At 41.9% G+C, this 26,223-nt stretch overlaps 1 protein-coding gene across 1 annotated transcript in view; it reads right to left on the bottom strand.

Moving 5' to 3' along the window:
• Positions 1–763: 763 nt before the first annotated feature.
• Positions 764–26,223, bottom strand: part of APOB (apolipoprotein B) — a 38,690-nt gene continuing 13,230 nt past the window's right edge. The window contains exons 15-29 of the mRNA XM_042982424.1: positions 25,857–26,033; positions 24,285–24,476; positions 23,194–23,361; positions 22,286–22,497; positions 19,335–19,517; positions 18,393–18,514; positions 16,523–16,733; positions 15,797–15,972; positions 15,507–15,694; positions 14,880–15,025; positions 12,571–12,944; positions 4,864–12,060; positions 4,132–4,246; positions 3,847–4,030; positions 764–2,690 (exon numbers count right to left, since the gene is read on the bottom strand). Coding sequence (XP_042838358.1) covers positions 1,062–2,690; positions 3,847–4,030; positions 4,132–4,246; positions 4,864–12,060; positions 12,571–12,944; positions 14,880–15,025; positions 15,507–15,694; positions 15,797–15,972; positions 16,523–16,733; positions 18,393–18,514; positions 19,335–19,517; positions 22,286–22,497; positions 23,194–23,361; positions 24,285–24,476; positions 25,857–26,033 — 11,274 coding nt within the window. The 3' untranslated portion in view covers positions 764–1,061. The remainder of the gene's footprint in view (positions 2,691–3,846; positions 4,031–4,131; positions 4,247–4,863; positions 12,061–12,570; positions 12,945–14,879; positions 15,026–15,506; positions 15,695–15,796; positions 15,973–16,522; positions 16,734–18,392; positions 18,515–19,334; positions 19,518–22,285; positions 22,498–23,193; positions 23,362–24,284; positions 24,477–25,856; positions 26,034–26,223) is intronic.

Here is a 26,223-nt window from a genome sequence, read left to right as displayed (position 1 = left end):
GTTGAAAGGAAAGGTATAGCTAACCTTCCTGAAGATATTAGTGATGGTTGTCCTGCATAGGTTCTTTGTAGCTTTCCCTTAATAGATCTCAGTTTGGATGCTCTGCCTGGGGGTTGCCAGTGTTTAAAAACAGAGCTTGAGATAAGTGGATGTGGCAGGAGAAATCCTTGGGTTTTGATTATACTTTGGATTGTTAGATATTAAATGTGGAGAAATGAGGAAATTCAAGAACATAAATGTATGCTTGATCCCAGAAATGTTAGGAGTACATATCCCCCTGCCCCCTTTTCCACACTTACTTTCTGTGCCTTGAATGGATCCTGGCTAAGCTGCAGGGAGACGTCTGAGGTCCCTATTATCATGAAGCCCTGGGGGCCAGGACTTCCTAGTCATCCTTTCTCAATTTCTGGCAGGCTAAGTGAAATAAAAAGCCTGTTGGTTGATCTCAGCCTAGCAGAGAGCCTTGCCTGGAAAGAGCAGACTGTGGGTGAAGAAGACTGTGCAGCACATGAAGACAAATGAGATGCTTCTTGGGATCAAATTATGTGAAAGCTTTTGCAAATAGTTTTTCCTTTTCAGTTGGCAAATACAATTCCTGATATTGGTTACCTTTTTATTTTTTTAGGTGGCAAAATATTTCTCTCCTCAAATTCTCCCTTCCCCTTTTATTCTATTACTCTAAACTCAGTATGTATTCTTTGACAGGTTTTGAAATGCCAGACATTTGCTATCTTTCAATATGATTGAGCCAAATTGAGTGCTATGATACACAATAAAGAATTCATTTATTTGTTTTCCCTCCCCCAAGTTTAGTAAAACAACTCAGATACTGATTTTCTTTAACTTGCAAAAAAATGTTATTTCCCAGAGTTCAGAGACCTTTAGCGATCTGATGCCAGCTTCAGTGCAGACCCAGTTCATGTGTGCTTCTGCTTATAGTCAGCTGCTTGCCACGAGGCTGGCTCACTGTATAGTTATATTAATACATACAGTTTGAGTTTTTCCCCTACTATATGAAAGTTTAATAGGAACGGAAGAATAAATGAGAATTGCATAAGAAATTAAAAGGTGATAGTAAATTCTCCTGGAGAAACCTTTGTGGAGGGGATCATGTTATTGACTGTGGCCGATTGTAGCTCTTTCAGTAATTCAGTGATATATCTCAGAAACATGTGGTATGTTTGAGTGGACAGGTCAATCAATCTTTTGGACTCAGTAATGAATTTTTCATAGTAATCAGAGAGTTGGTCTGAAAAATCCTGTAGTTTATATCTGAACTGCTGGTGGTAATCAGAAATGATTTCCTTCATTGCAGTGGCCTGGCTTTTAATTATTTCCTGAGCACTGGTAGAAAGCTCTGCAATCTTCTCTTTCCCTTTTCCATCTGCATCAGTAAGGATGCTAAGGTATTCCTGGATATCTTTCTGCACAAACTGCTCAACTTGATTTGAGAGTTCGGAAATCAAACCAGCAGTACTGATAGTGTATTTGGAATGGAAGTCCATAAGGACATCCACTAGGTTCTTGATCAAGCTGATGATCTTTTCTTCAAGTTCATAATACCTTGATGTCCAGCTGACCACAGTTGGATCAACATATTCTTTGTGAAGATCCTTTATGAGCTGATGGAGCTGTTGTAACTGTTGAGAAGCTTCCTGGAGTTGGTTTTGGACAAGTTCATTAAACTTGTCAAAGTTAATTTTCAGGAATGTAAAAGCAGTTGGAATATATTTTTTGAAGATTCTATTGATCACGTGTTGAATATCATTAATGAGATAAGTAAATTTCTTTCCCTTTAAGTGTTGAATTTCTTCTTCTATCTCTTGGAAAGCTCTTTCTAAATATCTCTGAAGATGACTTAGCATCTCTGTAGTCTTGATAGACTGAAGGTTATTAAGTGCATCCTGGATCTTTTGTGATAAAGATTTCAACAGGTTCCCAAACTCCAAGACAACATCTCTTAGTTTATAGCTCTCTGAATTAAAAGGAAATTTAATCTCTACATCCTTGATTAGCTCAGATTTCTCCATCAGGTCTTGGAAATAGGAAAACAGTATTTCTAACCCACTATGGATTTTTGAATATACCTGTGACAGCACCTGCCCTACTTCTCTCATGACCATAGTGAAGAGTTCATCTCTAGAATATGTCCCAGCTTTTCCTGGGAGCTGGAATCTGGTGAACTTTAGGAAGTCAATCAATGAGTCAACCTGATGACTGACTATGTCTTTGTATTCCTGAGTAACTCCCATTAATCTCTCAAACACCTTATTCTGGAGTCCCTGGAAATCAGCTTGGCCCTCCTGAGCCAACAGTTCACGGTACAGATCCTGGGCCTTTTCCTTCCACTGCTGGTAGGTTCTAGTGGTGGCCCTGGCTACCCTCTGGAGCCCCATATCCACCTCATCAGTCTGCCTCATGGTGCTTTGATAGGCCCACTCAGCACTGTTCTGCAGACTTCTTCTCAATTTTAAAGAAGCATCTCTCAGATTGAGTCCTGTGTACTCCTGGTGATACTTGTTGGCATAGTCATAAAGGACCCCGGTGGCCTTGGGCACATTGTCTTTGAGAGAGCTTAGTAGTTCAGACACTGCCTCTTCTTCCCAGCTGACTTTGATCTGACTTTTATCATCAGATTCCTGGTACCTCCACTCAGTTTTGAATATGTTGAGTTTTTTATCCAGAGAGGACTAAAACCAGAAAAAAAGGGATGATAAGAAGATGTTTTCAATTATCCTGATTACATAATATACTATAGTGAAACTTCATTAGCAGTTAAAAGTAAAGATCAGAGGATCTTTCATATTCTGAAGGGGGTTTATCTTTAACATGTCAGTTCATGTGTTTGTCTTATGGTTAAACAAGTTCACTGCTGTTAATTCCTCTTTATCATATGCCTCAAAAAGAATAAAATTATGCATGGCATTTACATAGTAACACTTAACATTAAGGCTTTCTTAGAACCAAAGATTATAAAAGGAGGAGGAGGGAGGGGAGGAAAAGGAGGAAAAGGGGGAGGAGGAGGAGGGGAAGGGGGAAGGGGAAGAAAAAGTGGAGAGACAGGAGAAGTAGAAAAAAGGAAAAATCCCAGAGCTCATCTAGCAGAGCCCTAGAATACCAGTATCAGGAGCCATTCATTCTCCAAACTTATGACAAACTTTAGCAGTAGAACCTGATTGCTTCTTCTTTACTAATAGCATCTTTGATTTGGCCCAGCAGAGCTTGTAGAGTATATCAGAGAAATTTGGCATATCTGAACTAACACTTCTATTGTGGGGAAGAATTCTGAAGCCTCAAATACTTTGGAAACCACTATTTGAAAAATGTATTCAGCACATGGCAGACTTTGCTCATGATTTAGGTGATGAGACATAACCTCATCTTTCTTTTTTTTTTTAATTTAATGTTTATTTATTTTTGAGAGACACACACACACAATGCGAGCAGGACAGGGGCAGAGAGAGAGGGAGACACAGAATCTGAAGTAGGCTTCAGGCCTGCTGTCAGCACAGAGCCTGATGCGAGGCTCAAACTCACTAACCACAAGATCGTGACTTAAGCCAAAGTTGGATGCTTAACTGATAGAGCCATCCAGGTGCTCCATGACCTCATCTTTATAAATTTGCCGAAAACTAATAAAATAATTGTGGAAATAGGATTGAGTGTGCATCTAATTATAATCAATAAAACCATTGTAATACATTCTGGAGAATAGTTTCTCAGAGAAAAAGTTGAACCTGCTCATTGCTTGGTTTCATCTACTTTGGGAAAGCCTGGAGAGGCTTTCTGATCTGCCCAAATTCTCTACTCACTCTTGGGGTGAGTAATCCATTAGATGGGACTCACCTGAGGGCGGTAGTACAAGTTCCATTTTAAGGTATTGTTATTGCCTTCCAAGTCCAAGGCCACAGTGCCTATGGCTGGGGAGGACACTGAGGAGGAGAGGCTATTCTTATTTAGTTGGTAGTGCAGATGGACATCAGTGAATGTTGGGCTGGTGATGTCGAGGCGAATGTCTTCTTTCCAGTCCCTGAAAGGAGGAAAGCAGATGCACCATCATGAAAGGGGTATGGACATGGAAAAAATCAGAATGATTTGAAAAGGCATAAGATTTCCACAAAAGTTCCATACCAAAGTCCTTGATATTTGTTATCTTCTTTATATTCCGCACTGATGTCATGGTGTGCGAATGTTCCCTTTGGCCTATAGAATAACACGCCATCTTCAATTTTGTGTGTTCCCACAACTGTAGAGGAGAGATGTTATATTTCATTAGATTAGTAACCGCAGGACATAAGTATTTTCATTGTAAAAGCCAGGAGAATTCTATCTTAACTATATGCTTTCCATATTTGAAACATGCAGCCCACATTTAAGAAAAAAATAGAAGGAGAGGCGCCTGGGTGGGCCGCTGACTTCGGCTCAGGTCATGATCTTGCGGTCCGTGAGTTCGAGCCCCGTGTCGGGCTCTGTGCTGACAGCTCAGAGCCTGGAGCCTGTTTCGGATTCTGTGTCTCCCTCTCTCTGACCCTCCCCCGTTCGTGCTCTGTCTCTCTCTGTCTCAAAAATAAATAAACGTTAAAAAAAAAAAGAAAAAAAAAAGAAAAAAATAGAAGGAGATATTATTGGTCCTAAAAAATCATCATAGAAAAAAATATACTTTCTTTGAATCTATTCCTCTTGAATGCCAGTAGGTTTTCTACAGGGTGGTTTTTACGTGTGGGGTATGTATCTTTCTCTCTTTTTAAAATTTTGCTATGGAGGGTAATTGTGCTTCCGGTCATATACAATATGTTCTTATTTATTCACAACTCTCATTGCAAATATATAGCATCTAGAAGAGGAGTCAGGACATTTTCTTACCATTTAGATCATATTCCAGGAACTGAATGGTTGAACTGCACGTGGAATTCAGGAATGTTTCAACGTATTCTACTTTGTTTTTCAAACCAGTGCTCCAAGTAGCATTATACAGGGGAGAGGCCACTCCAAAATGTGCAGTCAGTGCTCCAAAGGAGGGTATGAAAATTCCAGCAGGTACAGAGAACTTGATGGAAGGAATCTCAATAGTCTGCTCAGGCATGGTAATAGCTGGCAACTCAAAGTCTGCAATCTTGCTGGCCACCTCATTTAGATACTCAACAGCACTGCCAACTGAAATACTTTTTGGAAGGGTGAATTGGGACACAGTTAACTGAGATGCAGGTATAGTTATTTCAAAAAAGGGAACTGAGGCATCTTCTGGTTCAGAATATTTTGTTAACACATCAACTTTGGGGAATTTCACTTTGGGTAGTGTTGGTATACTGAGGGCAAATGGCAAAGTGCTTAGCTTCTTGTAGATTTTTATTTCACTGAAATCAAGCGTGTAGGATGGAACCTGAAGATCAGTAAATGGGACTTGGAATGTAGGTATGACAAGACCTGAACTTAGGCCATTTAATTTCAGTCCGGGAACAATGAATTTATCAGCCAATTCTTGCACAGGGACAGAGAAATGATAGCCACTGGGGTTTTTCGTGTACACGAGAGAAGTCGAAGCATGAAGATACTGTTTTCTATCAATGCTGGTGGTTACATCTAGCTTTAGGAGGTCCCATAAGCTCTTGTCATAAACTGGTAGGGCAATGTCTTTGAGGAACCACAGAGACACTTTTAAGGAACTTGCAATGTCAAGGCGTGCTTCTTCTTGGTCATTGGAAAGGTGTACATTGTTCTGGAAAAACCCAGAATGAACCTGGACCTCACTTTTCCAGCTGACCTTCTGATGCTCAGAGTTAGCATTCAGGGACACATCCTGGCCAAGGTAATTGATATCAAGGAGGGAATTGGGCTGACTTGCACGGACCTGAACAAGGGCTGACATTTTCCATGGGGAGAGTTCCAGGGTGGCTTTGCTTGTATGCTCTCCAGATGTTAAAAAGAAGCCCTCTAGCTGTAAATGGTTTTTCGTATTGTGTTCCCAGATGGCATAGATGCGTCGGATAGTGGCTTCTCCAGCAAAATTTTCTTTTACTTCAAGGTTCCAGATACCATCGACTTTGGAAGCCCCTTGCAGCTTCACTAAAGACCTAGTACTCTTGGAATTCAAATAAGTGCTGGCCTCACTGGCAATAGTTCCTGAATATTCCCGTGAAAGGACTGAACCCTTGATATCTCCTTTGGTAGATGACTCAACAGAAAAGTAAGAGGTAAGGCTTTCTAAAATGAGCTTGTGGTCAACTGCCCCAGTAGCAGTAGAGTAAAGTTTGGGAGAATTGAAATCATATGTTAACCCAATGGATGAAGAGATAGTAGGCTTTGACTTGGTATTTCCATTAAGTTCTTGTTTGAAATTCATTTTCAAAATGGGAATTTGGACTTTTGCAGATGTTGTCACTGATGCTTCCATGCTTTTCTTGGTCAGACTAATAGTACTGTCATGATTGCCTTCCATGAATTTATTACTCAGAGACAAAGCTGTGGCTAGCTTTAAGCCTCTTTTCCTTGTCAAACTTGAGGTGCCCTCTAATTTGTACTCCAGTGTGTCAGTGACGGAAGAAGAGGAAGTAACAAAATGAGCAACAATATCTGACTGGTTATAAAGTCCAGCATTGGCATTCAGTGTGATGACACTTGACTTAAAGGAAAAGTCATAGGTAATATTGCCCATGGCTGGAATTAAAATATTGTTTGGGGTACTCACTGCCTCGAAACCTTTTACATAAAAAGGGATTGGGATGGAATGCTTGTCTTTGTTTTTCTTATACTGAGCATTTACACTTAAATCAAACGATTGCTTTGTTGTCTTCAAGAATTCCTTCAAGCCTGTTTTTTCCCATAAGGAGAAATCTTTCACCTGAGGAGTTGTGAGCACTGTGTAAGGTAGAGTCATTTCAGGAATTGTTAGAGGAATGTTCAGAAAATCCAGATTGGCTTCTCCATTTATTCCTACGCGGGCCTCAATGCTGTTCTCATTGTTTCCAGCAGAGAAGTTTTGATGGTACTTATACTGATTGAACCTGGCACTTGCTTGCCAGCTTGCTTGCTGGGCACTAGGACTCAAAAACAGTGCATAATTATTCAGGAAGTCTACCTTCCCTATCAATTTTAATGGAAAACTAACTTTCAAATTCCCTTCATTGTTTGTGGATGCAGTAATCTCAAATGGCTGTGCTGTAAAGAAAAGAGAATTTTTCAAAGTTCCAATAACTTTTCCATTTAAATGAGCGTCATGGTTACCAGTTATCTCTGCCTTCCTTTCTCCAAGCAATGCTGTGCCTTTAGCAGCTAGAACACTGCGGCCCACATACTGGGATTCAACCTGTGACTGGATTTCAAATTTAGAAAAGTCGAGGAAGCCAGATTCATAAACCAAGTTTTGGCTTAGTCTTAGATGCTTGCTACTGATCTTATTAGACAATCCAAAGGATGTGATGGGTCCTTCCACAGTAAAGCTAACTTGTGATTCATGTGCTCCTTCATCTGAGAATGTCTGGTGGGCCCATTTCCATGACCCTATTCCAGAAGAAGTCCATGCTACGTGTCCAGCTTCCAACAGGGTTTTGATTTCATTACGCAGCTCAGCCTGGCTGGAGAAGTCCAATTTGGGGATGTTCAATTTGTGGAAGTACTTTGTGTTGCTGTCCAAAGTAAGCTGATTGTTTATCCTGACAAGCACACCATTACTAAATTCCAGCATATTTTTTTCTGTGTGTAAACCCGCCACTGTATTTGATTTTCCCTCAACAGCATTTCCAAAAAACAGCACTTCACTCTCATGCTCTGTTTTTATGTACTTGCTGGAGAACCTCATGGATTGCTTCATAACTAGTGGATTAATATTAGAGTCTGAAAGCTGTCCATTGGCTTGAAAATCAAAATTGAGAACTTCTAATTTGGACTCTCCTTTGGCAGTGATGGAAGCTGCGATCTCCGCCTTGTTCCCTGAAGTAGTTGCATTCTGAATGTTGGCATTTGCATCTAATACGAAAAGGGGAGATTGGATTTTCAAAATGCCATGCAGCTTACCAAAAGAAGGGACTTCAACTGTGTGTGACAGGTGGGGAAGCTGAAATTCTGGTATGTGAAGGTCAGGAATTTGGTAATTTTTTAAATCAAGATTTGGGATTATGAATTCTGGAATTGCAATTTCTGGAAAATAGAAGTCTGGCACAGTGATTCCAGCAAGAATGGTGTCCAACCCCTTCAGATCCCTCAGGTATATTTCCGGAACTGGCCACTGCAGCTCACTGGACAGCATTTGGTCAATGGTTCTGATGATCTTAACTTTTATTTCTACCAAGTCAATTGTAAAAGAAGGAACATGGAATGTGTTAAGGACAGTAAACTCTGGTGTGGCAAACCTGGATGGGATTTTTATATCTTTCAAACTTTTGAAGTTGATCTGAACTGATGGAATCTTCAAATCTGTCAGGGGGACTATGATGTCAGGAGTCTGATATGTAGCTTCCTGAAGAGCACGGAGACTGACTTCAAAGGCAGGGATGGTCCCAAAGATGGTCTGGATTTCAGGAATAGTGAACCCTTGTTCTACCAATGCTTTCAGGTTTCCAGCCCAGTCTTGGAGAGAATACTGTTCTGCAAAGTCAGTAAGGTTCTTAGCAGCGAGACTCCACCAATCAGAAATATAAGTGACAAGTGTGCTGTAAACCTGGCCAACCAGGGACAGGTATCGCTGAACTTCCTGCTGAATGTCCATTTGATACACTCTGTCTCGTATATCTTCCAGAGTCTCTTGGAATTTGGCTTTCATGGAAGTTAAAAATACTGCACTTAAAGCCTCCTGTAACCAATCAAAGAATAAGGTTATTTGGATGTCCTTTGTGTTTTCCAGATGGACTGAGACCATGGCCTTGATGTCCTCCACAAACAGTGTTAGTGCTATAGCTTTCTCTGAAAGTGCCAGGGCCTGGATTTCACCATTGATTCTCTGAGTCACTTTGTGGATTTTGTTATTGGTTTCATCTACAAACTGGTGATAATCAAATGACCTTAATTTCTTTATCAACATGTCAAGGAATCTGTTTACTTCTTCAATGATTTTTTTAAAAGACAGTGCTTTAAGTTGCTTGATAGCATCATCAATAAGCCTAACCAATTTCTCAAAGTGATCTTTTATGTTAACTTGTTGTAAGACATTACTTAGCTTCTCAACAGTCTCCTTCAACTGATATTTATGGGCCAACTGTACTGATGTATCCATTAAAACCTGCATGTGTTGGTCTATTTTATACATCTTAATTAACTTATGGACCTTGGCTCCAAAAGCATTGATTTTGTCAACTACTACAAAGTCTTCCATGAGATGGATAACATAGTATTTGATGTGCTCAATAATTTCTTTTACTCTTTGAAATGGAATTGTAGTTCTCAACTTATGTAAAAGAACTCTAACATCCATAGCCTCAACCTGTTGTTTTAACTGTTCAGCAAGGTGCCGCATGTCTACATTCTGAATCTGTGTCTTGAGCTGTTGCAATTTTTCTTGCATCTGCATTCTGATTTGATACCTAGTATCCGCATTTTGAATCCAAGATGCAGGACTACTTCCATTTCTGTTAAAATCAATCTTTTCAATAAACAAATACACATCATGGATTGTTTTTACTAAATTTTCATGGATATGGTAATGTTCATCAAGAGTTTTTAATTTTTCAATGATTTGATCAATAATCTCAGCAATAGCTGTTTTAAAATCATGTAAATCATAATTATCTTTAATATACTGATCAAATTGTATCACATATGTTTGTAGTTGAGATAGTTTTTCATTGAGGTTGATTTTGGTATTGTTCAATGCAATTTGTAGATCATTTTCTGTCATTCTGTAATTTTTTGTGAAAGCACTTAGTTTTTCCTTGGCACTCGCAACTTGACTCTCCCAATTGAATGCATTCAGATAATCATTAACTTGCTGTGGGAGTTTGTCCAAGGCTTCTCTGTATTTCGTCATAAACTGATCAATATTGATGATTTTCAATTCTCTCTGTATGGTTTCCAGTGCCATTATAATGACCATTCGTTTCTTCTCAAAATATTCTGGCAAGATTTTAAAGAATGGGAGGTTGATGGTGTGAACATCTTGATTCTTATCATATTTTACAAAAGCAACAACAGTGAATTCCTGAGGCTGGTCAATAGCATCCCTCATCCCTAAAGCATCGATTACGTTGGTGGGTTCACTGAGGAAAAACGGCACTTGAATTGAGAAGTCTAGCATGGCAAAGTCAGCCAGGGCTTGTCCTCTAAGCTCCACACCAACTTTGTCTTTTGTATTGTAAGCATCAAAGTCCTGGCTGTATTCATTTTCGTTCAGCTGGGTCTTGAGTTTCCAGGTGGCTGTCTGCTCAGCCGGAGTGAGCAGGGCACTGACTTTGTGATCAAGAGAAGCACTGATGCTGCTCTTCAATGGAAGATGGTGATTTGTGGATCCTTTGTAATCATGAGAGACAGTAAGGGCCAGAGGTTCTGCTTTCAACAGGAATTTGCTATACAGCTGACCCGTATGCTCTCCCCAGAAACTCAGTTTTCCATTGCCATTTGTATGTGCGTCGATGGTCATTGTAAATGGCGCCATTGCAGAGTGAAAAACGTTGCTGAAATGGAGTGAATCAGAATTGTAGTTTGTACTGATGTCAATGGCTGAAGCCAGCCCAGCGATGTTTGTGTTGAGCCGATGGCTGAACTCTGTACCCTGCACCTTAGCTACGGTGTCTGTCTTATAACTTGTGGATAAGTCAGCATAAGAAATGGTGTAGAGGTGTTTTATTTCATTATTTTGGTAGACTCCTTTTATGTTCCCACCCACATTCAGCTTCAGGGGCTCTAGTCGTAATTTCCCACTGTTGGTTAGATCCAGAGCGCTGAATTTCAGGTCATTGTTTAAAGTAGTTACAAGAGAATAGGGCTGTAGCTGTAAGTTAAAATTTTGCTTATAAAACTTGTCAGAGCTATAAATGTTGTCAAGTTTTGAAGAGAAGTCCAGTGACAACCCTGCGATGTTCAGGTTGTTCGTGTGGTCAAGCTTCATTTCAGCATAAGAGCCCATCATGTCATTTGAAAGCTTAAGTCCCTCTTGGCTGATTTTGAAGTTAAAGATATTTTTGCTGTCAAGACCCAAAATCATGGCCTGATAAACACTTCCCAAGGACACCTCTGTGAGGGCAGCTTTTCCATCTAGGCTGAATTTTGCATTGTGTTCCCTGAAGCGGCCATTCGTTGTTAGTCTCACAGATGCTCCAGAGGGGCCAAGTGCCGCATTCAGCTCATTCTCCAGCACCAGTGGACTATACCTCAAGTTACTCGTTGCACTGGTAGACATTCCATCTCGGGTAATCCTTAGTGTTGCTTTGTGAACACCACTATTACTTTTGTCAGTGCCCAAAATATCAGCATTTAATTCAAGGCCATGGGAATTGAGTGTTCCAGAAAGTAGGGTGAAGAATCTCAATGACTTGTAATCAGCCTGATACTCAGAACGTAGCAATGCATTTTGCTCAGAGAAGGTGAGATCTATTTTGTTAGAAGTGGCAAAGTCCTCGTACTTCCCATCTGTGTCAGATTTCATAGTCAGCTCATAGTTCTCATATTTTAGGGAAGCAGTATTTTTAATGATGCCACCTTGCAGATTCGAGGTGGAGGTTAAGGAGACAATTCCATCCTCATATCTTCCTGTTATCTGGTTGGTGCCCTGGAGGTAGGAGGAGTTAAACCTCAGGTTGGACTCTCCACTTAACTGGCCAGTGGTAGAATCCTTCTGATAAGATAGATCATATGTGCCTTTGGCATGGAATGAAGAGACTCTGAGCTGCCCATCAATCTTGACTTCCTTGACATACAAATGATGTTTCCTTTTTGAGTCCACATGTACTGAAGCAGACATCTGAGGACCCCAGGCACTAGAAGCATAAAATGTTAGCAAGCTTTTTGAGACTGGATTGTTTCTAATTTTTTCTGTGTGGCTGAATACCATCTTTGAATCCAGAAATTTGTGGTGTAGAGACCCATCATATGACAATGTGAATGTATTCTTGTGGTCATATGTTGTTTCTCCAGATCCTGACATAAAAATTAAAACACATTAGTTACATTAAGTAATAAAATTTCCAGAGCAGTTTCTATGTTCAGAGTCTTTCAATAATAAAGTCCCCCTCCACTCCCACCAACCAAAATAAATAAACTTCCACTGATCTGGGTTAGTTGTGCAAGTCTCCTCCATTGATAACATAAGCATAAAATCTGAAAGCAAAAGACTTCCCTGACCACCGCAGATCTTGTTGGGTTCCCTTATCAAGGGCTTCTCTGTGCCTTATACTTATCCACTATACCCTATCATGGCACCTCCTACGTTGAATTTTCATTGCCAGGTTAGCTATCTGCTTTCTCTGTTACTGCCCTAGTAGGATACTTGGTACATATTATATGCTTAATAAATACTTCTATTAGATGAATGAATAAATAGGCTCCCAAGTAGCAAGGAAAACATCTGAAAGAAAGCCCAAGTCTTTTCCTTCCCAGAGGAGGCTATCCCGCCAGAGCCTGTGATGAATTAGCCCGACCACGGCTCACCTTGCACACTGTAGGAAAGCAAGTCAACCACAGAGTCAGCCTTCATGTAGTACTGAGTCTGAAGCCTCAAATGGTTGGTGCTGGTGTTGCCACCAGTGTACGAGGCAGACCAGTTGTACAAATTGCTGTAGATACTCGTAGAGAGGTCTAGAACACCCAAGAGAGGTACTCGCAGTTGATACGACTTGGGAATGGTAAAAGTGGGGACTTGGAATTCCTGAGATGGCAGGTAGAATTCCATCGACTTGAAGTTGATGGCTAGTGTCCGAATAGCCTCTAACATCTTTAGATCTTTGGAGGATTTGCCACCAAAAGGCAAAGGAATCTCGATTTTCACACTATTCTTGTTCAATGTGTATTTGACCCGGCCATCACTGAAATGAACAATAAGGACAATGTCTGCAACAGTCAGGCATCAAGAATTCAAAGTTCTCTGCCATCTGACCTTCCAAGCAATGGTGCATGTGCCCCATTCCCAACCCCATACCGTACTTTTCTTCCTGCTACTCCCTGTGCCCGGAATTGTGCCTTTTACCTCTCTGCTCATCAAACACTCAAATCCATTCAAAATCCTTCCAAGAGTCAGTCCTTTACATCAGTCTCAAAGAACATGCCACAATTCTGCCAACATAGCTAGTACGTATTTGTTCATTTGTCAGTGTCTACATGGTGTCTTCTGGGAGGAAGGATGATACCTTAACTGGTTTTTATCTTCTCACTGCACCTCGTCTAGTATCTTACACACATGTGACGCTTGATACTTCATATTTGCTAAACTGAAATGAGGCAGCTGGATATATGGAAGGTGCAGGTGTGGAAAGCAGTGATAGGGGGTTACAGTTTTAGCTTCCACTGAGTGGTGATGATACATCTGTGTTTTTGACTCCCTGAGTCACAGGGATGTTATCTGTGTCGTGAGGCTAACGGTACCCTTTCTGCTGACCTCACAGAGCTGGCACAAGATACCTAAAAGCACTTTGTAATATTCTCAATACTATGCTTCTACATATGTACATGTACTATGTATTATGCATATGTACTCTGCTCCTGGACTATTATAAGTTATCCTAAAGGACAAGAGCAGAATTTAAATGTTGTAAGCAATGAACTGTTGATAGCATGACTCCAACAGGGACTAGCACTGCCTATCTGGGACCCCAATCCTCAGTGGGAGGATGCTTAATAAGCCTTGTCCATTTCTAAGGTCACACGGGCCTATCTTCTGTACAGCACAAAGAAGACTGTTGGTCAGAAATACTAGCAGTGAAAGAAGAGAGTCCTGGGTCGTCTGAAGCTGACAATTTTTCCTCTTATCTTTAGTAGACTTTGGTAGACTTCAGCTGTTTTACACTTACTTGGTCTATTTAATTTTGCTGCTCAGCCATAGACTATGGAAAGGCCCACGTGACACAGATCACTTCTTTTGTTTTCATTTTTAAAGTGTTTTTATTTATTTTGAGAGAGAGAGAGAGAGAGAGAGAGAGGGAGAGAGAGAGAATCCCAAGCAGGTTCTGCACTGACAGCATGGAGCCTGATACGGGGCTCAAACTCATGAACCATAAGATAATGACCTGAGCTAAAACCAAGAGTTGGACGCTTAACTAACTGAGCCACCCAGGCACCCCCAGATCACTTGTTTTCTTAACCTTGAAGATCATACAGAGAATAGTCAATCTAGAAAAGACTACAGTGTTTTTAGCTCCTGCTCTTTTGTTTGTTTGTTTGTTTTACTGTCATGAAAAAAAGCAAAGCATCCCACGTATTTTTGGAAATAGAGAAGTGGACAAAGCAGTTTGGAACTGACTTCCCCACAAGGATGGGGCTATATTGCGAAAGTGAATATCCCCTCGGGACACTGCCTTCCTGCAATGCTCCAGGGCTGTTCTGACCCTCAAGAGCTCCACAGCCATCCTGAAGTCAGCAATTTCTCTAGCCACTCTCAAATCCCCACAACCAATTATGAGCATATCTTGATCCGGAACAAAGTGAGTTCACTTACAACGGAGGAAAATTAGATGGCTTTCAAATCCAGGTTGCAGAGAATAAAACCTCTTTGGGTGAATATACCAGAATCCCCCAGTTACTTCCTTAGGTTCTTTCCGATTGGATTGGTGTTCACGTTCAGATCCCATGTTCAATAATGCAAAAATGCCACAGTGCTTATGCTACAGTTATTAATCTCCTTAAGATGCTTAAATTATTTCCCTTAAAAATGTAAATTTATAAACAGTCTAAGTTACACTAAGTGAAATCTTTCATTTACTTTTCATGGTTCAAGAAATTTTTTTTTTTTTTTTTTTTTTTTTTACCTTTTCAAGAAGAGGTTTTCTGGGATGTGGAAGTTTGGCAATCCCATTTTCTGGAGGTACAATTCTTTTAGGCCACTGAGGTGATCTTGCAAGTTCTGGGCATAAGGAAGACTCCCAGATGCCTTCTGAAGCCATGTATTTGTTGCCTATGAAACAATAGAAGTTTTTAGAGCAATGGGTATGGGTGGATGGGCCTCCAAGTACAATTAACATTAGGTGATAATCCATATTTGACACATCAATCATTAAGCAGGATGATGCACTGAAGGTGAAAAGCAAATCACAGAAAATTGTGAATTTTGGCTGTTAGTCATTGATCTCTTCCTGTATTTTATAAAAAGAATATATAACATAGTCAAACTCCTAGCCAGGGTCCTAAAGCTTCCTTTGATATTATACGCATAGTAAACTCTTCTGCCTAGTACTATTCATTAGGTATTTATCACACACAGCCTGGTGTAACTGGGTAACTAAACACCCGTGAGTGTTTCTTCGCTCCTCAGGAATTCTCTGGGGTAGGAAGCATACCTTATCCATCTCTGGATACCCTCTTTTACCTAACTCAGGGTTGAGTATGTAATTAGTCCTTATAACCATGTATTTATTGACTGACTGATTTGTACTTACAACTATTAATTTGGAACCCATGTGCCGGAAAGTCATGTCTGTTTGAGGAACTCTGTGATCCAAGAGACTATTGGCATACATATGCAAGCTTTTAGGATAATCAGAGAGATCCAGGGGGAAGTTAGAAGCTGCTTTTTTGGTATCCACATTGGTGCCTGTGTTCCATTCAAATTCAATCTTCTCTTCATCTGAAAATGCACGTATGAAACAGTTGTCAGTGGTACTAGGTCAGCCCCTAACCCATGTCCAGGTGCTCTCTGGAAGTACCCATGGGGAGAGGAAGGACATACCATAACGCCATGCCAGCTTCTTGGAAATTGTTGAGCCATAAGCTGTAGCAGACGAGTCCATTTGGAAGAGTAGTTTTGTGGGAGACCACTGGGTGAGGATTTCACTTCTGGCTTCTGCTTGCAGACGGGGTATGGAAATAACACCTTTGATTTTGCCTTCTTCACTTCTGTCGTAGCTATTGGGAAAAAAAATCATTTGATGTCAATGACTACCCATGCCAAAGAGACACATGGGATCAAACAGAAAAACCATTTGTGGTGATAAAAAGGAGGTACATGAATGCCCCCCAAAATGAACTCATTAACTTCTGAGGCCAACTTCAGCACAAATTCAGGACTTTCCAGGAAGGTATGGGGGAAAGACAAGATTTTCAAAACCTGTTTGAATCCTGCTGTACCATTTACTAGCTCTGTTGCTTTGGCCATATTATTTAACTCCTCTGTGCACCATTTTCTTATCTATTAAACAGGGAAACTCAGACCTATGTTGCAGTTTATTGTGAGAACTGAGATAATTCCTTTAGCACAGTGTCTGATGAATAGTAAATGCCCAATGAATGGTAGGAAGATCCAACTGGACATTGTACAGAGGGTCAGAATGCTGAGGGCTCTATCTGCCCCTTGGAGCACAGACTGGGGACACCCCAGGTTTGGTCAGTTTTAAAGCTCAAAAGGAAGAAAGGAAAGAACCAAGACTTCAAATCAGGTCACCCTGAGCCTTCATACCTTACGTGGCCGGTAAGAGTGACCTCAGTGATTTTCTTGTTCTGGATGTCCAAAGTGAGCTTGTAAGACTTTTTTTCCATAGCAGATTCATCACGAACTCTGAGGACTGTCCCAAGGTCAACATCAAAATCTGGAATTTGGATTTCACTAGACAAAGTCATACTCTGCCGGTTATATTTGAACATCATAGTAGCCTCAGACTGCTTCACACCTGAAAGGGTGTACAAGAGAATCAAGACATGTGCATTCAAAGCTATGTTTAGGAAGGAAGGGGAGGAAAAGGCAGAGAAACGCTAAGCATTCAGTGTGCTTCAATGAGGACACAGTTCAGGATTTTACGGGTGTTCGTGCATTTGTTCAGTATGCAAATATTTATTGATTGCCTGTCACGTGCTTGGCACTGCCCTTGGCACTGGGGAGACCTTGCCCTTATGGAGCTTACATTCTGGTGGGGGGTGTCCAGACAGTCAAGAAGCACATTATTTATGGTGATATGTGGCAATAAGGTGATATGTGGGCAGACACCAGAATGAAGAGAAGGGCTGAGCTATGCCATGTTCTGGAGGGACCTGGAATGCAAAGGCCCTGACATGGGAGACACTTGGTGTGGTCAGAGAACAACAAAGGCTCGAGTCCTTCTGAGTCAGCAGACATGACATCTCTGTGTGACCCTCCACCTGTGTCTTCCTGGCTCCTTGCCACCCCTGCCCTGCCTTCCCCTCTCCCAGACTTCTTCCTTTGTCATGAGATTCCTAGGTTTTCTTTAACTCCCAGGTGTGTTCTTTTTACATTTCTGTAACATTGTTACATGACATGTTTTTCAGCATGCACCCCCCTCCTGTGGGTTTTGTTTTTCTCACTTGATTTTGTGACATACCATTTCTACATTACAAAATCTTCCAAAGTGAACATTTAAGTTCGCCCCATCCCCTAAGACCTGCTCCTCCACCAGCCTTTTCTATCTCAGTAAATGGCAACCCCGTTCTTCAGTTGCTTAGGCCAAAAAACTCAAGAGTCATCCCAACTCAATTTTTTCTCTTGCAGTCAATACCACATCAGCAAATCCTGAGAAGCCTGATCTTCACAATATGCCCAGAATCCAACTACTTCTTAGATCTCCTCTGCCACTGCTCTAATCCAACATCTCTGGCCTGGATTATTGCCAGAACCTAAATACTAGTTTCTCTGTCCCTGTCCCCCTAAAGTCTTTCCTCAATATAAACATAAATCAATTCATGCAAACTCTCTAGTGGCTTTGTATTTCACTCAGAGTAAAAGCCAATGTCCTTACCATGGCCTACAAGACCATCCCTGCCCTACCTCCCCCTTTCTCTGTGACCTCATCTTCTACCATTTTCCTCCCTGATCTCTCTGCTTCAGTCATACCAGCTTCCTTCCTTTTCCTCAAACATGGCAGCCACAACCTGCCTCAGGGCCTTTGCACTGGCTAACCCCCAGCCTGTAACACTCTTTCCATATGGCTTATCCCCTTACTTCCTTCAAGTCTCTTTTTTATTCTCTTTCACCAGTGCTACTTTCCCTTGTCATTTCAAATGGCACCGTCTTCCCCCATCCTTCTTCCTCCCTGCCACTCCCAGACATTCCCTACACCCTTTTATGCTCTATTTTTTTCTCTAGCGCCCATATGGCATTCTGAACATTTACTTGTTTGGCTTCTTGCCGTAAACTGCATGAGGACAGAGACTTTATCACCGCTGTTTATTGTTCCAGCCTCAGCATGTAGACAGGCCTGACACTTTTCAGGCATCAGTAAATATTTGTTAACTACATTAAAATTAAATAAGTTGTCCTTGTGAGTCCTGGCCCTGAGGCTGAGGCAGAGATGTGGGAGCCCTTTCTAGATACTTGCCTTCGGTCTGAGTTACAAACTTCAGGGTGTCCACCAAGATTCCACCCTCTCTCTGCAGTTCGTAGGTTGCGCTGGCAGAATACTGTTCTACTTCTCCAGTGGGCTTCAGTTCCAGAGCAAACCTAAAGGTGTCACAGTGTGTATGGTGCATAATGTTAGAGCTTTCAGCAATGAGATTAAGGACCCCCAAACAATTTAGCCACTATTTCAACAACAAAAAAAATTTTTCCTTATTTTAACATTGGCTCTTGTCCCTAACTAATGATGACCCTTCTGATCCCTTTCAGTGCCTCCAAAAGCCAAGGTTAGGGAAGACCCCAGGGTGTTTGGACAAACAGAGCCGGAGCTGGCCGGTTGTGTTAGCAAAGCTGAGGACAAGTAGAAGTGCTGAGAGTTGAAGGCAAGGAGCCCTTAAGCACGGCCAGGGCTTTGAACACACCAGTGGGCTCCAGGAAAAGTTGTGCTAACGTGTCTCAAGGCTCGGAAATATGGACATTGAATTAGGAGCAAATTGGAATCTGTGCTGTGATCCCATTATCTAATGCATAAGGGAGAAAAAGGGGACACCATCTACAAAGAGAGGCTTTTAAAGGAATATCTCTCACTGGCAATGCTACAGCTCCCTTGAAGGAGTGTGATGGAATCACTTTGTTAATTTTTGAGCTGAGACTTCCTTAGGGGTTGTGACTGCTTACCTTCCTGCCCCACCCTTCCTCACCTATGGAGAAACTCCATCCTACACTCAAAGTTTAGTAGGAATACAAGTACACTTCAGGTGCGTTGGGACAGAGGACCATTATCGTAACTAATCAAAAGGTGGTGCAAACCCCTAAAGCTGGTGGCACAGCCTCTTAGAACAGACAGCAGGTTTCTCCTTTCCTGCCAGGTGGCCACAACGTAGGAGGTGAGCAGAAGCTGGGTGGGACATCAAACATCTCTGACCTGGTGCCCCCGGTCAGCAGACAGTAGGAGGTGGCTTCTGGGGAACTGGCGTTGGAGTAAGAGCCCGACGTGCAGTAGTCCAGGCCAGTAAAGAGAGGCTTGCAAGTCGACCAGGACTGCCTGTTCTCAGTGAGAGGTGGAACCTCTTGTGTTTTGGTGGTAGAGACCAAATGCAACGTGTTACTGGTGAAGAAAGCACAAACCCTAGTTACCTTCAAGTCATGAGTTGAAGTGAACATCACTGATTCTCTCAGTGCTAATATTTGCCCCCTTAACCTGCTTTCTCTCTCCTCTCTGTCCATACCCACCCCAAATTATTTGATTTACAGAAACAACTAACAGTATGAACATCAGCAAGGCTAACAAACACAGTGACTTTTCCATTACAGACATTGTACAAGTCGTTTACTTTTGTTAGCTGTGATCCCTACAACAGCAGACATCAGGAGGCGCCTTCTTTTACAGAGGAAACAGAGACTCAGAGATGTTAAATAATGATCACTGGGACCTAAACTCAGGTCTTTTCCCATGAAAAGAAGGCTAGAAGGAACTCTTACTATACTGGCTTCTTTCCATTTCTTTCTCACATGAAACCTGTCCAGGTCACCTCTCCCATTGTGTGAATGCACGCCTGGGCACACACACTCACTCACACCCCTTTCTTTCCCTGCTAGCCCCTTCTTGTCTACCTCCCAGTCAAGAAACCTGTCTGCCTTTGTGGTCTCCATCCTTTCAAAACGCTTCTCACTGAACTGTTACCGTGCGTCTGGGATTGCTTCCATCAGCATCTCCAATCACCGTCTTGCTTCCAACTCCAATAGACACTTTTAGGCATTATTTTCCTTGATCTCCCAGAAGTACTTAGTAGAGCTTCTCACTTCTGGCCAGATTAAGACTTTAGCCACCCTTCTCTCAAGTATGTATTTGAACACGTTAGGAAGTGCGACAAAGTTCAACAATGTCCCGATTTCTCCAAGGATGCTTTCTTTGACATATCATGTTCTTTCCTCAGTATTGTGTCCTCCTTTTAGGGGTGCCCTAAAATCTAGCTTTTCTGGGGGGCCGGAGCCCTGAGTGCCAGCTTTGGCTGCCAATGGGGCGATCCACCCTGGTGGCCACTTCTGGGCTTTTATGACCCTTTATGGCCTTGGTGCTTCTGTCTCTGGCCACTCCTTCTCACCCTTTGCTGTTCCCCTCTCACTTCACACGTTAACATTTCCCACATTTCTGTGCTAGTCCCTCACGTCTTACCCTACACCAATCGCTGTTTGACCTCAACAACCTCTATATGCAGGTGCTAAATCGGTATCTGTAGCTCTAGCCTGCTTACCAAGCTCAGACCCATTGGTCCCACTGCCACTGGAGATTCTTACTGGTTGTCTCACAGGACTTCAAATGCAGCATATCCCAAACTGAATTTGTCAGCTTCCTCCAAACCAGCTGCTTTCCCTATTTCAGCGAAAGACACCCCCACTGCCTTTTCCTCTTTCTTTTTCCTCAACCCCACATCTGGTCAATCACCAAGTGCTCTTGTTTCCACCTCCTGAGACTTTCTGGAGTAGGCTCACTCCTCTCCGCACCCTCCCTGGCACTCTTGTGCAGTCTGTGACCTGTTCTCACCCACACGTGGGTGTGACAGAATCCAGCCAGTCTCTCTGGCTCCAGTCATGCTTCCTTTCCATCCCTGTCCCACTCTGGAGTCAGAGGAGGTCTCCTAAAACACCAAACTTGCTTGATTTATGCTCCCATTTTAAACTCCTTTGCCTTCAGAAGAGTCCAGCACCCTTCAGATGGCTGAGAAGGCTGATCCTTGCCAGCCTCTGTCACCTCCCTCCCTGTCCCCTGTGCACTTCACCACACTGAGTTTTGAGTTTCTTGCAGCTCCTGAGCCACATTCTTTTTCCTTCGGGCTGTTCTCTTCTCTTGGCCTGGTAACACTTATTCCTTTCTCTTTTTTCTGCATATCTCTGACATGGTCTTCATGTCGATTTCTTCAGAAAGCTTTCCCTGAGTGGCCCAGGCTACCTCATACAGAACTTCATGTCCTTCTGTGCTTCCTCTCAGGCCTCCGTTTGTTCTTAGGGTTTGCTTCCCTGCATGTCCTATCTGTGAACTTTAAGTGCTAGAAGGTCAGGGACCTTGTGTATCTCATTTAACATGCTTCGTATAGAGTTGGCACTTAAATACCATTTTTACTATTTTTGAATCGACAAATTAATGTGTCCAAGATATACAAACTAAGGCAAATCGATGTTTGAGGATATCATCGAAAATGGAGCTCTCCAGGGGCGCCTGGGTGGCTCAGTCGGTTAAGCGTCCGACTTCGGCTCAGGTCACGATCTCACAGTCTGTGAGTTCGAGCCCCGCGTCAGGCTCTGGGCTGATGGCTCAGAGCCTGGAGCCTGCTTCCGATTCTGTGTCTCCCTCTCTCTCTGTCCCTCCCCCATTCATGCTCTGTCTCTCTCTGTCTCAAAAATAAATAAAAACGTTAAAAAAATTAAAAAAAAAAAAAAAAAGAAAATGGAGCTCTCCAGATACGCTGCCTCCCATAGTCATGAGATTAAGACTTTCCTGCTCTATCCGCTGAGCTAGTTACCACAGATCAGTATGTCCTCTGGTATTTTTCCTGTGAAAAAATGTTCATTTCCCAAGGATGATTTTTCTCGAGTTTGTGTTTCTTCTTCTCAAAACAAACAAATAAACAATAACAAAAATCACCTAATAAGAAGTGATTAAATAGCAAGTCCTAAATCTCAGTTTGGTAAAATGTGGACAGTTGAAGAAACTGTAATTATGTAATGAGTCTAGGCTAGGTTAAAAGTAGGTAATTCACTACATTCTCTCCCCCCCACGGCCACAGGGCCTTGAATTATGTTGGGCAGCCAAGCCCTACAGATCCAGTCACAACCTTCTCTCTTACACTGGCTAATCAGAGCTGGAAAGAGAATTACCTGCCACTGAACAGCCTGATTGGCCTCGTAGGAGACGGAACCGTGAACTTCAGCTGCCCGGCTTTCATGGCAACTTGCACACCCAGGCCTGTCTCGTGGAAGAAGTTGGTGTTCATTTGGATCCCCGTCCTTGAAAAGTCTGGGATGATGATGCCCATATTTGTCACAAACTCCATGGACACAGAGGGCTTTGCCATCAGCTCTGCCTGCATCTTTAAGTCAGAAAACGACCTGTTCAGGTTCATTAAACACCTCAGGCCCCTGGCGTCAGATCAAGTGCCCTTCCCCACCCATGTGCTAACATCTCTGGATAGCTCACACCTGAGGAAACATTATTGTGATTTCTTTTTTTTTTTTTTTTTAAGTGTTTGTTTGTTTGTTTGCTTAGAGAGCCCATGCCTACATGCCAGAGGGGCAGAGAGAGAGACAGGGAGAGAGAGAATACCAAGCAGGTCCCCTTCTGTCAGTACGAAGCCTGATGCGGGGTTCGAGCCCATGAACTGTGAAATCATGACCTGAGCTGAAATCAAGAGTCAGAGGCTTAACCAATGGAGCCATCCAGGCACCCCTACTGTGATTTCTTTGGAGGAAGAAAAGCCACGTTCTCAGTTCCCTAGAGCCAGACACTGATACCCAGCACTAGGAAGTGCCCCAGTTAACTTTAAGCATAACAGGATGAAAAGATGACAGGAATCCTCATTTATTGAGAGAATAGCGGTCTCCTTACTGCCAGGAGCTAGCAAGGTGGCGCCTCCTAGTGGAATCCTAAAGTTCATAAAAATGAGTAGGGCGATTACAATGATGATGTACTTCATCTTCAACTAGACACACATTTTAAAATTGTACAAGAAACCCACCCCTGAGGAAAAGAATGATCTAAGGAATCAAAACAATGAACAGGATCTTACATTGGCTACTTCCAGCTTCATTCCACCCCTGATTCCAGGAGTGATGACTCCAGAGGAGGAGATTTGCAATTGTAACCCAAGTCCGGTGGGGAGTTCAAAGGCGTTGTCCATGAAGATGTAGTGAAGAAACAAGTCGCTCCTTAAACCTTTCTTGATGGCCTCGCCAATCTGTGGGTCCAACCGGGTACAGTAACTACAAGTAAGCCTCATCAAACTGGGGTTTGTGAAATGTGACTTCCCACATATCACACGATAATTGTTTGTTATCCAGAAGGGACAGACTAGCATATTTTGATTATCTGAGTATTTGATAAAATTAATGATTATCAGTTTTGACAGGTTGGGATATAAGAAATTTCCCTGGAAAGATACCATGTCATTTTGAACTAGTGGTTTGGAGACCCTTGAGAATATTGCCGTGCCTCAGAGCTTTATGTGCTTTAAGTAGCCTTGAATGGCATGGCTTAATTCCAGTTATTTGGAGTCTCAACATAAATGAGGTTTTATGTAAGTGTAATATATTATGATAAAACCATTTCTTCTTGAAACCAATGAGCTATTGACATGATAGACATAATAGTATGTATTAGTTTTTTTTTTTAAATGACATTTCTAGAAAATAACTTGTGGTCTGTTTTCTTAAAGCCAACATTGTTATTTATCAAATACCAGGGAATATATTTGGATATTTTCTACCTTATTAATAAATTAATAATAGTGGAAACTATAGCTCATATTTAGATAGTGGACTACAGTTTATCAAATACATTCCTTCATCATTATAATTTCAATATTAAAAGGAACCTGTAACATAGATATAGGGAGGTAACACTTAATATTTTTTTCCAGATGAACAAATGAATGCTCTAAAAGATAACACCTAACGTTACAAATGGCCTAGTTTCTAAATGTTACCAATTATTTGCAGTCTAAGAATCTTCCTCTCTGAAATTCAAGGCAATTGAATTGCTTTTTTGAAGGAAATACCAGCACTTTCTCTGGTTTGTGGGACAGGATTGCAAGGAGTCTGGGAGATCTAAAAAGAGCACTGGCTAATCTCATTGCCCTATCACGGGGCCTGGCCGACTTACCATCTGGGGGATCCCCTGCAGAGTGCGAACACCATTCAGCAGCAGCTTTCCCAGGAACTGGAGGTCATGGAGCCTGACAAAGCCAAGCTCCTCTCCCAGGATGCGGAGGTAGGCTCTGGCTTCTGGGAATTCTCTGGATTTCAAATCTTTGATCAGCTTCTCAATATTGAGCATAATTCCATTGACCATGTCCTGGGATTTTAACAACAAAATGTCTAATGAGATGTCAGCATTGTCAGACATTTAGAGTCCTGATGTGAGGCCTATCTGCTGCCGCCATGATGGGCTAAACACAAGTATTCAAGGTGGGGATCTAGAGAAGCCACTGAAATCAGACTCCCACCTTTTACTGAAAAATAGATAGCTCCTCCAAATTGAGATGAAAAACAACAACAACGACCCTGAGGTCTTACCACGGATAGCAATGCTTCCACACTGTTCTTAATTTGAATAATGCAGGCATAGGAAGATGTCAGGATTCACAGGACTAACCAGGAGTAGAAGATTGTCTATCCCTCACCCCTTCCCAGCTTACCCCTTTCTCCTCTGATAAGGGATGAATACTAGGGGTTTCTTGAGAAAATGCAGCTGCTGTATAAATTGGCCAAATGCTTTAAAAACACACCATCCTAGACAAGTTCTTCTTAGAGTTAAGAAGAATTCTATAGATTGATGCTTAGTCATTGAGAAAGAAGAGAGTGTTGATAGACCCAGAACACAGCAAAGAGCCTCAGCCTCAGGTGGAGGTAGTTAAATTACAAGGTGGAGGTGGGGCCATCTGTGAACATCTAGGAGTAAATTATTGCCCTGTCTTTCAAACTGAAATGTGCATACATGTCACCTAGGGAATGTCCTTAAGATGCAGGTTCAGATTCAGTAGATCCTGGTGGGGCCTCAGAACCTGCATTTCTAACACGTTCTGATGTGATGCAATTGCCTGAACCACACCTTGGGTAAGGCAAAAAATTAAAGAATAAGAAACTCCAGGTTATTCAATCTGCTTTCTACTCCTTAAGTGGGGTCTTATGCTGGCTTCAAAGTGGTTTGCTCCCACTAGCTAGTACACTGATATGAGTAAGAGCCAAAAAAAGCAGTTAATTATGAAAATATGAATTCAAAAATTGTAATAGTATCTGCTTATTGACCAATCAGTACCAGTCAGGCACTCTGCTTAGCATTTTACATACTTTACTTCATTTAGTTTTTAAATCACCCTGGGAGGCATGGATTATTAGCACACTCTGGGGATGTAGAAACAGACATAATATCAAACAGCTTTTCTAGGTATGCAGTTTGAAGACAGTGTGGTGAGAATTCAAACCCATGCCCCTGAGTTTACACTCTTAATCATCATGTGAGAGTGCCTCTAGTGAGTCTGGCCGCTGGGCACATTGAATATCCAGGAGGCTTATAATTACAGAGGACATAGTCCTTATCCCCATAGGACTGGTTAATAACAGTCGTAACTGTCACTTCAGCTAGACAGTTCCTTGATGACTTCTAGGCTTGGATAAAATGTTTTCACATTGAGACTGAAAGCCTTCCTTGAGGGAGTACTTAACAAAAACATACCTGCTCACGTTTATCATCTTTGGTATAGCCAAAATGGTCCACCAAGACCCTGGAGACATGATCAGGAACTTGGCCATCAACCCAGTACAAAGCCTTGTTGACACTGTCTGGGAAAAATCCTTGCTTTCCAAAAAGAGCTTCCAATGTTGGCTCAAAGCCTTTTCCTTCCAAACCAATCTGAGAAAGAAAATCAGGCAAGAAAATGCCGTCAGGTTTCTTTGTTGTATGTCAGCCTCTAATTCCTCTCTTTATGTCCATTTAATTAAACAAGTATTTAATGAATACTACAGCGTAGGAGCTGAACTTAGCACTCCACAGGAGTTGTGGTATTTAATTCTTACTAGAATCTTGAAAGGCAGAACTTATT

This window comes from Panthera tigris, chromosome A3, assembly GCF_018350195.1.
Source record: "Panthera tigris isolate Pti1 chromosome A3, P.tigris_Pti1_mat1.1, whole genome shotgun sequence".
NCBI classification, from domain to species: domain Eukaryota; kingdom Metazoa; phylum Chordata; class Mammalia; order Carnivora; family Felidae; genus Panthera; species Panthera tigris.
Note: the sequence above shows the minus strand (reverse complement) of the source record. Positions and strands in the feature narration are given on the sequence as shown.